The sequence below is a fragment of the Pantherophis guttatus genome, chromosome 2 (assembly GCF_059756535.1).
Source record: "Pantherophis guttatus breed Tessera chromosome 2, ASM5975653v1, whole genome shotgun sequence".
NCBI classification, from domain to species: domain Eukaryota; kingdom Metazoa; phylum Chordata; class Lepidosauria; order Squamata; family Colubridae; genus Pantherophis; species Pantherophis guttatus.
In genome coordinates, this window is record NC_142064.1 from 126810889 (window position 1) to 126827759 (window position 16871).

At 40.5% G+C, this 16871-nt stretch overlaps 1 protein-coding gene across 1 annotated transcript; it reads left to right on the plus strand.

Annotated features, from left to right (window-relative positions):
- Positions 1-977: 977 nt before the first annotated feature.
- Positions 978-9689, plus strand: KRT18 (keratin 18). The gene is made up of 7 exons (XM_087886670.1): positions 978-1926; positions 5855-5937; positions 6569-6725; positions 6911-7075; positions 7223-7348; positions 8087-8310; positions 9427-9689. Exons 1-7 carry the CDS (start codon positions 1444-1446, stop codon positions 9542-9544), a joined length of 1356 nt encoding a protein of 451 aa, XP_087742796.1. The 5' UTR covers positions 978-1443; the 3' UTR covers positions 9545-9689.
- Positions 9690-16871: the final 7182 nt, after the last annotated feature.

Below are 16871 nucleotides of genomic sequence, written 5' to 3' on the forward strand. Positions count from 1 at the left end.
CGTTTCCCCACCCTACAAACTTGGTTTACTGGGGAAGATTCACGAGACACAGAAGAAGTTCAATTCTACTCAGATCTCAATGGGTCCAAAAGGTAGTGAAATGTCAAATAGTATATACAGTAGTGGCCAAAATTGTGGAAACCTTGTGGGAAAAGTGTATTTTCTAAAACTAGCTAACAACACTTTTTTTGGGGGGGTAGTACCATAAAATTTATATTAATCAAGAATGTAATGCAGGGGTAAAATCCAGCAGGTTCTGGAGAACCAGTAGTGGAAATTTGAGTAGTTCGGAGAACCAGCAAATACCACCTCTGGCTGGCCCCAGAGTGCGGTGGAAATGGGGATTTTGCAGTATCCTTCCCCTGCCATGCCCACAGAACCAGTAGTAAAAAAAATTGGATTTCACCACTGATGTAACGCAATAACTTTTATGAAGGATTTGCTATTAGAATAGCAGTTACAGTATAAAGGAAAGTGAAACACATAGAAAAAAACGAGACATGCAAACATTATCACCATGTCAGTTAATAGTTGGGTAACTTTTAGCATGAATTACGGCCTTACAACGTCTTCCCATGGAGTGAACCAAGACTTTTAGTTCTGCAGCTGTTCTAATGTGAAACCAAGATTGAATGATTGCTTTTATTAACTGGGTTTTATTGCTGGGTCGCTTCTGACTAACAAGTTTTTTTAGTCACCTCCCTAGATTTTCAATTGGGTTAAGGTCTGGGCTATTCCCAGGCCATTCCAGCAGTGGAATATGATTATCTTGAAACTCCCCCCCCCCCCAAAAAAAAAACAAGTGGTGTTATTAGCCATCAAACCTCAAAAATACTTTTCCCAAAAGGTTTCCACAATTTTGGCCACTACTGTAGCACAGGGGATTCCAACCGGCAACTTTAAGACTTGGGAACTGCCGATTCCCATAATTCCCCAACCAGCCACGTGGACTTGTTCCCCAAGTCTTAACGTTGCCAAGGCTGGAGAGAGCCCCTGATATATAGCATGCGTTCTCAGGGCTCTAGTAATAAACCATTCCGATCATCTATGAAAAATGTCTAGAGGACCGTTCAATAGCGGTGCAGTTGGGCGCGGACAGGGCGTCTTCACCATCCGTGAAGCCGGTCTACCTCGAAGCCACCCAAGGCAGGAGTTGGAACCCAGGCCCCTTGGCCGCCCAGGCTCCTCCAGTTCCTCCGGCGGCTTTTCTGGAAGTGGGCCAAGCGCCAAGCCGCAAATCCGAGAAAGCAAAAGTTTGCAGAGCTCAGAGTTTGGATTGGCCGCGCCTTCCAAGCTCAGCGCACAAGGCACAAGTGGGAGAGGTAGGTCCGGCTGGGCCCGCCCCTGCTCCTGCTCCTGGTTATAAAAGCCAGAGGTAGGCTGTGCGTTTCAGCTTCTTTCCCCTCCCTTTGGTCACTGTTGCTCTTCGTCTTCGCAGGTACCATGAGTTTCTCCAGGTCCACCGTCTACTCCACCTCCCTTAAGCCACTCAAGTTTGGCACCGGGGGCAGCGCGGCCAGCGTCTACGCTGGAGCCGGCGGCTCTGGCTCGAGAATTTCTGTCTCCAGAGTCTCCAGCCTGAGCTCAAACTACGGAGGTGGCTATGGAGGAAGCTCAAGTTACGGAGGTGGCTATGGAGGAAGCTCAAGCTATGGAGGGGGCTACGGAGGAAGCTCAAGCTATGGAGGGGGCTACGGAGGGATGAGCAGCAGCCTCCACCTCTCCGGTTCTGGGGTGGTCCAGAACGAGAAGGAAACCATGCAAGACCTCAACGACCGTCTGGCCAGTTACCTGGATAAGGTGCGCAGCCTGGAAGCCGATAATCGGCAGCTGGAGATCCAGATCCGAGAGTACATGGAGAAGAAAGGGCCCAGCACCCGAGACTGGGGCCGTAATTTTGATATCATCGACGATTTGAAGAACCAGGTGAGGAAAACCTCTTGGGGAGGCACCGAGGTAATAGGCACCTTAACTCTTAGTAGTATGATGATTTCAGAGGCCCCTCCAAATAGAAAGTGAAACTGTTTCTGAAATTGGGAATATTGTCTTTGCCCACTTTCAAGCCGTAGTTCTGACTTGAGACACCTTTTGTTCTTCTGGCCCCTTTAAGTACACACATTTTGCACGTATTATTTTTATCAAGAGAGAGAGACAATAAGGGGAGCAAAGATAAAGGGAATGTGGATAAGATATCCAACACAAATAAATTTTCTTCCTAATTGCCTTAGCTGCTAAGCAGTTGTTACTCAAGAGTTCAACAGCTTGCTTTCACAGGTTAATGGTTTACTAGAAGAAACTAATGTAGTTTTACTGGCTGTGGGCTAACCACTCAATGTGGGAGGAACCTCCCATGTTTGCCTTCTGAAGTTTGAATGGAGACAAAAGTTCACACCTGTGTAGAATTTACCTGCATACCTGAGGAGTGGTGGAGTTTTTCTTGAAGAAACGCAGCCTGTGTATAAATTGGGGGGGGGGCTCATTTTATTGTGTTTTGCTGAAATATTCAATGTACTTTATATTGGGAAATATTAAATATAGCATCCAGCAACACTTTGCAACAAGGAGCGTACTATACAATTAACATCTCTAGAACATTTCAGAGGTATCCATTTTCCTGCCCTCCTGAAAAAAGTTTTCACCTTTCATCTCTTACCTTGCATTTTATTTTCTTCTGCCATGCCTCCTTTTTTCATTTGATATTTATTGAATTTATTGGCCCGCCCATCTTACTACAGGGTAACTTTTGTGATACGTCCTTTTGGGTTGAAGGTCTAAGGAATAGAACCAGTTACTTTGACCCACCCACCCACCCATTTACAGTTCCACAATGCTTGTAATATAGAACTTCTCTAGAGCATTGTAGAGGAATGAAAAAGTATGACTTTATTTTCAGAAGGTCAAAGAACAACCACTATGCCATCTTAAACCCTGGGATAGATCTTGAACAGGTAAAGAGAGTTCCCTACCTCCAGGTAAAGAGTTAAAATTCCTGCAGCTTAATGCCAAGCAGGAAAGAATAGGCCAACCTGGGGAGAAATAGACAAATTTCTCATCCATTCCAGACCTAACAATGGGAGAGAACAGCTAACTCCAATTTGGTGATTTTGAGACTTTCATTGTATAATACCTCTGAAGAGCACCAGGTTGGGAAGGGCTGGGTTACAGTGGTTTTGAAAAAAAAAAAAAGAATTTCAATTTACAGGAATGTTCCAAATGGCGGTTTCTTTACAGAATTCAAAAGAGCTTTGTTTAAAGACTGAGTAGATTAAAGGATTTTGTTCTTGTGAATCATTTTTATTATGTATGTGTAAAATCATTTAGCAGACAAAAGGAATAAAGATAACGGTAAAAGCTTCAGCACCTGTTCAGGTCAAATATATGGCACAGAAAGCAAGAGAGCTGGTTAGAGGGTGTGGTGCAGCTGCAAAAAGTAGAATAAAAATGTCCTGGGGGAAAGAGATTCCGTTTCTTTTCTTTTTTTTCTTCTTTCTTCTGAGAAGCATTTTTAGAAACATTTCCAATTCCTACCTGCTCTGTTCTTTTTTTTTTAGTAACACCTGACACCATATCAAAGCCAGGTATGCCATTTTATGCATGGGGGCCTTTTTATGCGTTAAAGTCCATTCTGTAACACCTGGCAGATCTGTTACCAGGAGAGAGCAGAATTAAACTCTTGCTAGGTTATACCTCAAGGTATGGTTGCCTGGAATATACCCAATACTCCAGAGAACCCTTATTTTGTCTGCTAGAAACAATAGGTTTCTTAAAAGCCGTGGCTGGTGGCTTTTAAATGGCTTTTCCCATGAATATATGGGAAAGAGTACAATTCCCCCCCCCTTTTTTTTAAAAAAGCCTTAGATTCCACCTATTTTGTACTTTCAAAGATTGCATGATATAAAGGTAAAGGTTCCCCTCGCACATATGTGCTAGTCATTCCCAACTCTAGGGAGCGGTGCTCATCTCCATTTCAAAGCCGAAGAGCCAGGGCTGTCCGAAGATGTCTCTGTGGTCATGTGGCCGGCATGACTAAATGGAATGCTGTTGCATGCATGATATATGGCCCATCAAATTCATTAGAAGTTAAGGAAGGATCATAACTGTGCTAGGCCTGCTGAATCGGATCAAAGCCTGGCCATGACCTTTGTAAGCAGTTTTCTCTCCCCATTCTAGCCAGCCAGCCAGATCCCTTAAAGAAACATGAAGACAATAGCACTGTTTCCACTAGGTTGTTTTGAGCAATCTTGACTTTTCCTATATAATAATACTTGAGGGCAAGTGGCTATTTAAATAAAAACAGGCTAAGCCTGTTTATCTTTTTTCCACATCCCTTCTCTCCCCCTAATAAATTAGCAATAGAAAATTGGTTTTTACTGGCAGGTCAAATAAGAAAACCACTTGGTTATCTGGTTCATTGGAAATTCAATGAACCCCACTATTAGGATACTTAACTGAGATTGTAATCTTATAGTTTTACTGAGCCCTGCTGATGTTCTGGGAGCTCATGGCCGCACTTCTACATATTTAGAAGCCAGCCCCTGTAAATGTCAGAATTCCTTCAGCATCTTTAATAGCTGCTGAATTAGTCTTTCCATTCAGCTGTTTAAGACACAGGAGCCCCGTTCACTTCTGCATGTGACCACTTTATTCAAGAAGGTCTGTGGCAATAAAGTTAGATGTGCATGGAAGCTCCCCTAAGGGACATTGGCAAATTCTGTGAACAAACTTGAATTAAGGTTTTCCAAATTCTTGACAGAGGAAGCGGACATGCATCTGGAATTTTATCAGCATGACTTGGATGTTCTGAGTTCCATCCGTGGAAGGCTTGGCTTGCCTATTCACAAAATGGCTGCCATCATAAAATCAATCCCAAACCAACAAATTACTTGGGACAGGGAGCCCATGTGTACTTCTTTGGGACCTTAAGGATTTGCCTTATATTATTGTTGCTAAGGAATAACTGATAAATTGGACACTGTTCTGCAACAGTAAAAAAGGGAAGAAGGCTAGGCTAAAGTGTCTCACAATATCAGTTTCTAGTCCCAGAAAAATTGTTAATACTCAACCTCCATGAGAAGAACAAAGGGGTGAAAATGACTTTTTGAAGGAACGATCCCCTCATATCTTCTCCCTACTCCTCGAAAAGCAGCTGTAGAGCCCAGCAAAATTAGTGAGTTTGAAAACTTTACATAATGAATGCAGTATTTCCCTGGCCTGCTCAAAGTACTTTAATTTACAGATTTGTTGCAATATTGCCTGGAAGTAGAACCCGTGGTTTCTGGGTGCTTCAGTCCCTGGGATCCCAGGTCTCTTGGAGACACAAATTAGGAAAAGTGAAGGCACCTGAGAAGCTGCTTGATCAAAGCAGGCAGTTTCTCCTTTAAGAATCTTGGTCTCCCTGTTGCCTTGGGAACTGGGAAGGTGAGTTGCACCTGGGATGGCTTAGGCAAACAATGGAAGCTCTGTAGGCTGGTTGAAAACCTGTAGGTTCAGATTGCACTAGCCTTCCCTAAATAAAATTAAAAAAACAAAGAGGAAGTTTCAGGTTTGGTTACTATAAAGCCTGGAAAGTAGTATCTGGATATTTTGATTCTCCCATCCCATCTGGGAATCTCCGTCCAAGAATGTATGGAGAAGAGGGGTTTAGCAACTGCTGTAGAAGATTTTGCTTTTTGTAGAATCTGGATGGGCACAGGTCTCAGTCCATTGGGTCTGTATGGGAGAGGCTTTCTGCCAATTATTTTATGCTATTAAAGTTGCCCTGCCAGATTGCCCAATTTCTTTTTTCTGATTGGCAAGTCAAATATTTATTTCACATTTATGAATCTGCCATGTGTGCTTCCTTTCCTCTCCTCAGATCTACGATCAGTCTGTGGAAAATGCTCGTATTGTCCTGCAGATTGATAATGCTCGCCTGGCTGCTGATGACTTCCGTGTCAAGTGAGTGTTTTCATCCCAGTTCACTAACTGGCTCTGGAATCCAGTCCAGCAGCCCATGGAACAACCCAAGCCTTAATAGGCAAAACAGGGTTAGGCAATCTTATGTTCTTCCAGCTAGTTTGGGTTACAACTCAAGTTTAAAGGAATAAGGAAAGCTTTTAGAAAAAGAAAGGCTAATACAAATCAAAAGCTATATTTTTATGTCATGAAAGGGTTTATAAATGATAAAAATCAGGGACTTTGTGCAGCCTCTCGAGTTCTACATATTTTTTCTCTTATCCTTAGCTTATATTTATTTTGATGTTGCTAATATGGTAGAGGGGCAAGAGCACAAAAGACCAAATCAATATAAACCTTACTCGTGCCTCTCTTATTTTTCTGAAATGTTAGGCCTTATTCATATAATTTCAAGCTTGTAGCCAAAAGGACGGGAAGCTGTTTATAAATATCAGAAAGCAGAATTTTGCATCTAGTTGTGCTATTTTTCCATTTCCCTCTCTGGGATACAGCTTCTATAAAGCTCTGGTACTTTCTCAGTAACCCATTGTCATCAGCATAATACCCAACAGCACTTTTGCTTCACAAACCCAATTACTATGGGAACCTAATCCTGCCTTTTCCCGCTGCCCAGGTTTGAGGCTGAACTGGCTATTCGCCAGTCAGTGGAGAGTGACATCATTGGCCTCCGCAAAGTCATTGATGACACCAACATGAGCCGTCTGCAGTTGGAGGGTGAGATCGAGGCCCTCAAGGAAGAGCTGATCTTTATGAAGAAGAACCATCAAGATGTAAGTCTTTATTGGCACTGGGCACTGAAGTGTAGAAAATACAGTGCCAGTAGTTTAAGGGGAAGGGAGTTAGTTACAACCTATGGTGGAAGAGAGCTGACAACCAATCATGGGTTGCCATCATTCCAGGCTGTCTCTTCAACTCTTAAAGTTAACCCAAATGCTCCTATTTTTATATCTTTTAGGAAGTCACCAACTTGCAGACCCAGATTGCCAACTCTGGTCTGACCGTGGAGGTAGATGCTCCCAAATCACAGGATCTGGCCAAGATAATGACAGAGATCCGTGCGCAGTATGATACCTTGGCTCAGAAGAATCTTGAGGATTTGGACAAGTACTGGGGCCAGCAGGTAGGTAGAAGAGCTCATTCTCTTGGCTTTCTCCTAAAGCAAACAGGTCCATGCTGACCTCTTTAACTCCTTATGTGCCCCACAAAATGTATTGCCAAGAGAGAGCTTCAGATGGTAACATAATCTGCTTTCACACTTTCTCCTTAGATCTCAGAGAGCACTGTCATCATCAATCAAAATACCAAAGAAATTGAAACGGCTCGTACCACCATTACGGATTTGCGACGCACAGTCCAAACATTGGAAATTGAACTAGAATCTGTGCGCAATGTGGTATGTTGGCAGGAGCTTCCATGGAAATCAGTCTTTTGCAGGGGTTTGGGGTGTACAACTTGCATTATCACCAGCTGGTATGGACATAAATAATGTCTTAGATAATGGTTGTCTTCCAGCATCCCTTAACAATATTAAGATGGAGGTGGCTATTTTATGGGAATGAAGAAAATGCATGCTTAAGGACCTTGGGGTTCACACATTATGCCAAACTGTGATTTGTTTCAAACATAGCTAATCAAATTAGTTGCAGTTAGATGGACATACTTAATCAGCTAAATCAAACAAACCTTACTTAGTGTGTTGTGCAAATGAAATTACAAAGTCTTAATTTTGGCTTCCGATGTCTCCAACACTGAAACCAATTTTTAAAATGATATTGAGTCTTGGTCAGATACTGTTTTGTTCAATGACCAAAGAGCTGCTGCAGTACCAATACACAACACTGAGTGAGTTAGATTGGGATTGGGAAAGAAGAAGGCAAGCAGATGTAGAATTATTTCACAAAGTGATGGGTGATTCATGAATGAAGCAAAATATTGCTGAGCACATTGTAAGCCCTGAGTCTCCGGAGAAGGGTGGCATATAAATCAAATTTAAAAAAAAATAAAAAATGATCACACGGGGCATAGTGAGGAATTTTGCAGCATGAAATGCTACCTCAGACCAGAAAGAGTTTTGGCTTAGCAAACCCATGATTCTGATTCCTTCTTATTCTGTCATCCCCTCCCCCTACAGAGAGCCAGTCTGGAGAGCAACCTGCACGAAGTGGAGTCTCGCTATGCAATGCAAATAGAACAACTGAATGGAATCCTGCTGCGGACAGAAGCTGAACTGGCACAGCTAAGGAATGACGTCCAGCGCCAGGCAGATGACTATCAGGCTCTGTTAAACATCAAAGACAAGCTGGAAGCAGAAATTGCTACCTATAGGAATCTGCTGGAGGGCGGAGAGGAATTGAAGTAAGCCTGCCCCCTTTTGTAGCCTCTTCAGGACTAGAATAGACAGAGAGACTGAGCTGATTGCTTTGATCTTGTATAAGTTCCCTCTGGTGGTTTTGATTGTGCTGTTCCTTATCATGGGTCATATTGGCTTAGGGAGCTAAACAAATCATTCAGCGTAATCCTTCAACTTTCATATTCTAAGACCCACCAATCAGTTTTACCAAACAATCTGATATGCTGTGATAGAAACAAAGCCATTTTTTTCTATGAAGGATGGTTATGCTTACAGGTATTCAATCAGTTTTTAAGACTAAAAAAAATCCATTGACATATTCTGTGCCTACTTAAATTAATTTTGAGTTTAGGTATGTGTAGAATTGCTGGCCTAGATTGCCCTTACACATGTGTGTATCCATCTCTCTAATAAGCTCTGAAACAATTTTAATAAACTTGTGAAAGGAAATATGACACGTACAGCTGAATTGAATTTAATTTTTTAAGTACGGTAGCCCTAGTTCTATTAAATTCTAGTTAATACCCTTGAGAAACTACGATAATTCAGCAGAAATGTTAGGAATATTTGAAAGTAGCTATCTATGTCTAGGTCATTTTTTAATATTATAGTCCAATGTTTCTCAAGCTTAGCAATTTTTAAGATATGTGGAATTCAACTCTCAGAACTCCCAGGCCAGATAGATATCTTAAAGCTGCCATGGTTGAAAAACACTGCTATGGCCTAATGGTAGATTTGGCTTTGTAATACGGATCCTTTACATGCCAAAATTGGTCACACCTGGGCCTGAAAAGAACAAATTGATATTTACAGTGTTTTCAGCATGACATGCAAAGTTGCTTTTTTGCAGCCTGCCTCGACTTGATGCCTTCCAAGTACCTTGAGGTTATAATTACCACTTATTCTAACATGCCTAGCAGGAAATGTTATCTTAGGATAATGTGCTTTAACATTGTAGAATGTATACAGCAATTTATCCAAGATAATCCAATTGTTTCTTGACCAAAATATGCAGCTTGGAACTTATCAAGTTAAACCAGTGATATATGTGAGATAATTACATTCCAACATCAAATGTGGAAAGGGATTTTTGTTCATTACCCATATCTTTCTTCTTTCAGCCTGAAAGATGCTTTACTGGAAAGCACCATGCAAGTGTCTCAGAAGATTCACTCCACCAAAATAGTGGATGGCAAAGTGGTGTCGGAGACCAAAGAAACCAAAACATTGAAGCGTTGAGCTCCTCCTGGTGTGGCCAACCTCCTGGTGCAGCTTCAGTGGCATCGTTTTATTTTGAAGTGGGAGGTTGCTGAGGAAGGGATTGGGCTGATTCATTGTACAATTCAATAAAGCAATGTTCAATAAAGCAATGTGCCTGAAAGCAGTGCTATGCTGTACCTGTGCCATTCTTGTGTGAAATTCGCCGGAGTCCCAGCCTTAAGAGTTGTTCTCTAGTGATGTTCAACGTTCAAGGGTTTCTGTGTTTAGGGAGCACTTCATATTGCTAGATTTGTGCATAATGCTAAACCATGGTTTGGATAGGCTACTCTAGTTGGGTTCACACCTTAAGCCAGGCCTGTCAAACTGGCGGCCTGCAGGCTGGATAAGTCACATGCAGGCCACGCCCACCCCAGCTCCGCAAAGGCAAAAAACATCGCAATACGTCATGATCCAGCCCGTGACATGATCAAGTTTTACACCCATGCCTTTAAGCCAAACCCAAGAAATATTTTATGGTGTAGTGTGTCCTATGAACCTGAACATTTCAACTCTGTATCATGGAACCATCTGCCTTACGTAATATACAGTGTAAACTTGTACAGTGCAAACCAATTTAATCTCACTTCTGCAGTCACATGAGAAGGGAAATGTGCCTAAAATCATTCAACATTCTCCTATAGTTGCATATTGGAGAAATGTCCATAGTGATAGACAAGAACTTTGATTCCTCACACAAAAGATGTCATTACTGCCCACTACCTTTCTACCAGTGTTTGGTATCATTTCTCCATTTTTCCATGATTGGTAAAACATTCCGTGAAGTTACAGAGATTCATCCATTTGTTCTAGTTATTCACCAGTGATGTATAATTTGGAATTATTCACTCCATTTTTTCTGCACACACTCCTAGCTATCTGGTTTTTCACATGGCATTCTCTGCATTTAAAGGTACACATTCATATCCCCAACCTATATTTTATTGTGTTGGTTGTTTAACAATATGTTAAACAACCAGAGGATAGTGGATGTCCTTGTCTTACTTCCTATTCCATGTTTACCCATTCACCTCCAGGGGAGTGTCTACAACTATGCAAACTTTTAATTTCTTAAAGCATACAAACAGAAATGTTACTCATTTTTTATTGTTGCTTTAACTTATACAAAAAAAAATTCCCAAGTGTTTTAAAAACTACTGGTACCAAAATTGCAGAAACTGCTCAAGCCCCTGCACCAAATAATGACTCCAATAAATAGTTAAATGTGCATAGTTTTAGATAAATGATATTCATCTTGTAATATTTCAGAAATCTGAAAGTTGTCATTAATGAATGTTGTATACTGTATGTCTGCAAGATAACAAGTAGAGAGGCACAAACCTAGCTCCATCCTCTCTTTCTGCAAGTGTTGATATCAGGCACCATTCAAATGGGGTGGGCTTAAGATCATGACAACATCCCCCACGATTTTCAGATTTTGACACCACATTGTCATGAATGTCCATGTATTTTGACTACTCATATTTTTTCACACTTCACTGGAGTTTTTAGGAATGTTTCTGTCTATGCATAAAAACTGTACATAGATGAAACTGCTTAAGTAAAAAAGATTCCTAGGGCCCAGTTAGTTATATATACAGATCCAATCTAAATAAAAAATGGGATAATTACTGTTTACAAAGCCACGTTTCTATAAATTTGGATGCAAAGTAAAATGACTACAGCCTTCCCAAAGCTTTTGTGATGTATTCCAGAGCTATGACTATTAATTAGTCAGGCCTAATTAATAACACCATTATTTTTTTTAAAAAACAGAAGTATTGACACTTGCTCTTCTTGAATTATTTTCTTTTCCAACCTTGCCTTTGTTTTGGACAAAGTGGCAAAATCATGGAGTTGGAAAGCTCAAACTCATGGAAGGACCCCCAAAACAGGACTGAATAAGAAATGTAATAAATAAACAGGAATACATTCCGTGAGATTTCTTTATTTAATGATGAATAACTAGCTCTGGTCTTATAATTACACTTTCTACCTGGAAGTATAGCTTGTTGTTTTATTTTATTGCCATCAGTACACTTAATGGAATTCTAAGGCTAAAGTCTTTGATGCAAAACTCTGAACAGACAACAGATGGCAGTATGTTTCCTATCAAATCGATTGTCTCGATTTTTAACAACTGACATATGGTAGCCCTGTAGAATATACTTGAATGCCAGTTGTTGAAGTTTACTATATAAAATCTGGTTTGGGAATAACAATAGCAAGAAGGCTAAATTAAGTGGGAAGCAAATTGCCATTGTTTGCCCTGAATTTGATTTGGTTTAGCTGTAATACAGCATGGAGGAGTGACCCATGGCTCCTAGCGCCACTGGTGGCTTCCCAGCAACTTTCTAACAAACTTTGGACACCCAAGATTATGCTTCTGAAATTCAGTGCCCCGAAAAACCAATTTTTGTACAGATTTTAGGGGGTTGGGTTGGTTGATTGGTTGGTTAGTTTAGAAAAAAAGGAAAAGATGGAATATTACATACTTTTGAGAGGCATATTAGTTCGAGAGAGAGAAAATTCGAATCCTGAAAGGAACCAAATAATTTCAGAGAGTAGAGATGGCAGAACTGAAACATGAGTAAGTTCTTGCTATGGGCACATTAATCCTTATGGCCAGAGCTAATACAGCCAATCCATAAAAATTATCAACAGAAGCCAGCCCTGCAGCCAGAAGGTGTTCACATGAATTCTTTTTCCTTAGATCATTTATCAGGCCAGGGCAATAAAGAGTTAAAGTTCAAAAAAAAAACCAAAAAAACCACCCAATGTAGTCTTTCTCAGACATTTTTTGACTCAAAATGGGTATCTCCAAATTCACTTATCAGCTACTGATAACCTTTGGTTATCTAGTTTGGTTCACGTCCCCCTGAAAAACTGCATGCCATTCAATTGCTGGGAATAAACTACTCCCATAAAACTATAAAACAGCATGCCATCCAGTTGCTGGGAAATAAACTATTCCAATAAAAGTATCTGTTTCTGGGGAGACTTTGGAGGGTTTCTGCTTTTCTAAGGAAAGAGGGCAGGAGATGTCAACTGCCTACTAACTCTATCATTAATTCCCTTTAGGGCTGCCTCTGCCTCTGGCCACACCACCTACGTGAACATTCCTATTGCTTGACTAAAGCATTTAAATATTTTTTGCAAAAAAACAAGAAAGCCAAGGACATATATGGCCATTAAAGCTCAACAGAAGGGGAAAGTTTTCATTTCACAACAATAGATGGCCCAGGATGCTGACTGCAAATATCCACAAAGAGACAGACAAGGAAATGCAGCCCTCTAGATTCTACTGGACTCCAATTCCTATCTGTCTTAAATTAATCTAAGAGTGCTAAAAATCTAATGCATGAGTGCAAAAAATGAACTCTCTTTGCTGCCTCTAGTGGATGTCTGGAGTTTTGCAATTGAAATAATGTAATCCTACTTAGTCAATAAGAAAGGCTGAACGCCAAAGAATTGAGGCCTTTGAACTCTGGTGCTGGAGAAGACTCCTGCGAGTCCCTTGGACTGCAAGGCGATCAAACCAGTCAGTCCTAGAGGAGATCAACCCTGACTGCTCTTTAGAAAGCCAGATCCTGAAGATCAAACTCAAATATTTTGACCACCTAATGAGAAGGAAGGACTCACTGAGAAGAACCTAATGCTGGGAAAGATTGAGGGCAAAAGAAGAAGTGGACGACAGAGAACGAGATGGCTGGATGGAGTCACTGAAGCAGTAGGTGTGAGCTTAAATGGACTCCAGAGGATGGTAGAGGACAGGAAGGCCTGGAGAAATGTCCATGGGGTCGCAATGGGTCGGACACGACTTTGCAACTAACAACAACAACTTAGTCAATGTGCCCAATGTGCAGAATCATGAAAGTTGCACTCTCAAAAGTTTGAAAAAAACCCAACTTGGCCTAAAAGACCACAAAAGTCTTTGCAGTAGAGGATGATTATTTCAGGGAATTCTGCATGTCGGCAGAGATCCTTGATATAACAAAATCTGCAAAGCTCAGGCAGAATCTTGCTAAATAGATTTCGATACTTCCAAAGTCCATGGTAGAGACAAAAGTCTGAAGCCAGCTGGACCAAAAATTAATTACTATGGATCCTGGAGACAACAAAGAGAAGAGTCATCAGGATGATAACCTTGAGTTCAGATAAATCAGTAACTCGGTTACCATGGAAAATACATAAACAAGAGCCCCTCATTTCTGCCTTATCATCAAATAGAAGCCTGAGTTATTCATCAAAGAGTCACTGAACCCAAAGAGAGAGAAGGTATGTGTAAATTGAGAAATAGAGTGACATCAGAGGGGGGGGTGCTATCTGTAGTTTCTGTTTAGTTCTCCAAACTGCAGGCATGGGAATTTAACAGCACACCAAAACAGAGCCACCTATCTAGACAGCCACCTACTATACTTATGTCTCTGGCAAATGAACCCATTTTGCAACTTTATCTGCTCAATTACCTCTCAGAAATGCAATAGTTCAGCTCTCATCATTGACAAGGACAAGGGATTCCCAATAAATTCCTCCTGATTCTAAGAGGTTTTTGGTATCTAACTGAGGCATAACCCCATAACCTCCAGGTCCAGTTTTCATTCAGATTACTCTATTGAATGCAGATCTCACATCTGCTTCAGTATCGACTTAAAGAAACCTTTTCCCTGAATGGTGGATCTGAAACTAGCATAGGAAATCACCATTGTAGAACTTATTTCTTCATATGGATGGCCCTGACTGAAGACAAGCAGAGTAAACTGGTACTAGGTTAGGAAGAGCTGTCCTGATGCTTGTGTTAAACTCTGTTTAGAGAATGTGCACATGTGAAGAGACTACGGTAATTTCTATAGAAAAAATGGCTTCCAGACATGCAGAGGATCTAAGAAAGGAGAAACAAAACTCTCTATGGAGATATAAATGAAGTTAATCATCCTGAGGAATTTTTTTCCTCCCAGATTTCCTCCTCACCTTTAGGGAACTATCGGCCAGGTTGCACTGTGCATACAGTACTCTGTATGCCATATGGAAGTTGGAATGACTCCTGAACTTAATATCTAAGATGCAGCTCTTCAACAACCAAATGATACATGATCAGATAACCTCCACATGTCTGACATATCAGACTGTATCCAGCACAGCAAAAAAAAAAAAAATTAATCCCAATGAAATAGATTGACAATTCTAGGAGGGGTGGGGGGGAAACCAGGACAGGCTTTTTAGGGGAATCCCATTAGCTGCAAAAGCATTTATTGCACTGGTTTGTACATTACATACAATAAACTAGGCTTTTGTTCAGATAATTTTGATGTATAATTATAGACCTCATTAGCATAGCTTCCTTATCCTGGAAAAGAGACAGCCCATTTATATTGCTGAGGGTTTGTCCTCACAGAGGAACCTCAGTTTTACTATCAGCTCACTGGTGAAACAGGGAAGCTGGATCAAGGCAACATGGCAGGAAAATTGTGTTTTCCGTAGGGTGAAAAAACCTACAGCAGTTGTCTAGACAGTAAGTAGTTAATATCTTGGTATCAACATGAAATAGAATGAAGAGCTTGAAGAGTGGAGGTGGCACAGTGGTTAGAGTGCAGTACTGCAAGCTACTTCAGCTGACTGCTAGCCGCAGTTCAGCAGTTCAAATCTCACCAGGCTCAATGTTGACTCAGTCTTCCATCCTTTCAAGGTAGGTAAAATGGGGACCCAGATTGTTGGAGGCAATATGCTGACTCTGTAAACCGCTTAGAGAGGGCTGTAAAAGCACTATGAAGCGGTATATAAGTCTAAGTGCTATTGCTAAATAATAAAATGAGCCTATAACTAGTGTAAAATTTAGGAAATTTACTTAATTTTGAAATTAACTTTATAATGCATAAAACAAAAGCATTTAAAGATTCAATATGCTATGTGCACTATAGAATGCACTGTATTATAAAAATCTGTGAGGGATTTAGACCATCCCACAGAGAAATCATATCCTAGATCTGTTCCACTTTGCAACAAATAAATCAAGTTCAGCACTTCTTGAAGTGACAAAGGAGCTTTTAAAATACTCTTATTGTGCTAATTATTGAAGATCTACCCAATTCAAAAATTGAATGACATTATTTCAATCACCCTTAACGTCCAATTTGTACAGTGACTTCCCCCTCCCCCCCCTTCCATTCAATCATGTGCAAGTCTCAAAGACTACCTAGACAAGTCCCTGAAATTTACTTGGCAGGGTTTTTCAGTAGTGGTTTGCCTTTGCCTACTTTCCAGGGCTGAGAGAAAGTGACTAATAGAATAGAATATAATAGAATTCTTTATTGGCCAAGTGTGATTGGACACACAAGGAATTTGTCTTTGGTGCAGATGCTCAGTGTAGATAAAAAGACAAGATACATTTGTCAAGAATCATAAGGTGTTATGATAATACTTAATGATATTAATTAATTAATTAATTAATTAATTAATTAATTAATTGATATTAATGATATGACTTAATGATAGTCATAGGGTACAAATAAGCAATCGAATCATACCAGGAAACAATATAAATCGTATGGATACAAGCAACAAAGTTACAGTCATTCAGTCATAAGTGGGAGGAGATGGGCGACAGGATGATGATAATCCAAGGTCACCCAGCTGGCTTTGTTCTTAATCACAGTCTCCCAATTTCTAGCCTGATTTTTTCATCACTGCACCAAACTGACAGAGGAAGTGCCAAACGGAAATCCAGTTGTTAATGTCCACTGGGGAATTGGGGGGGGGGAATTCTTATTCCTAGGCAGATCTGGAAAATCAGGTAACAGCTTTAACCTACAGGAATTTACATTTCAATTGTCGAGTGACTGCTGCTTGTCCATCCATTTCATAAGATCTAGATAGTTCTATACAACTGGAAAGGAGCTTGCTTGATCTTAATAGCTAGACAAATTTTACTTGTAACTTAAGTAATTTTAATCAGCTGAAGGTGCCCTCCAGGTTGCCATCTCAGCATCCGAATTTCTGCATTCTTTAATTTTTTTTAACAACTTTTGCACTGAAAATTAAATTGGTACACACTAAGCCTTTATATGACACATGTTGCTTGATTTGAAAAGCAGCCAGCCTAAAATTCTGATAAATGCATATACTATGGCAAGGTTCGTATCTTAGGCTAAGACTTAATGGTGGTTTGGGCTCATCATGCTCTCTTAATCCCACCTATTACGGTTCATTGCCTGTTAACCAACTTACTAGAGTTAAAATAGATCATGGCTTAGCACTATGCAAGAGGCAATATCGTAGGAAGAACCTTTTTCTGAAGGAGAAGCAAAACCCA

Excerpts from the sequence above, each read along its gene's own strand:
- KRT18 (XM_087886670.1), top strand. The coding sequence starts at position 1,444 with ATGAGTTTCTCCAGGTCCACCGTCTACTCCACCTCCCTTAAGCCACTC. Across the intron at positions 5,938-6,568 it reads GCTGATGACTTCCGTGTCAA|GTTTGAGGCTGAACTGGCTA; the intron begins GTGAGTGTTTTC and ends CCCGCTGCCCAG. Across the intron at positions 7,349-8,086 it reads TAGAATCTGTGCGCAATGTG|AGAGCCAGTCTGGAGAGCAA; the intron begins GTATGTTGGCAG and ends CTCCCCCTACAG.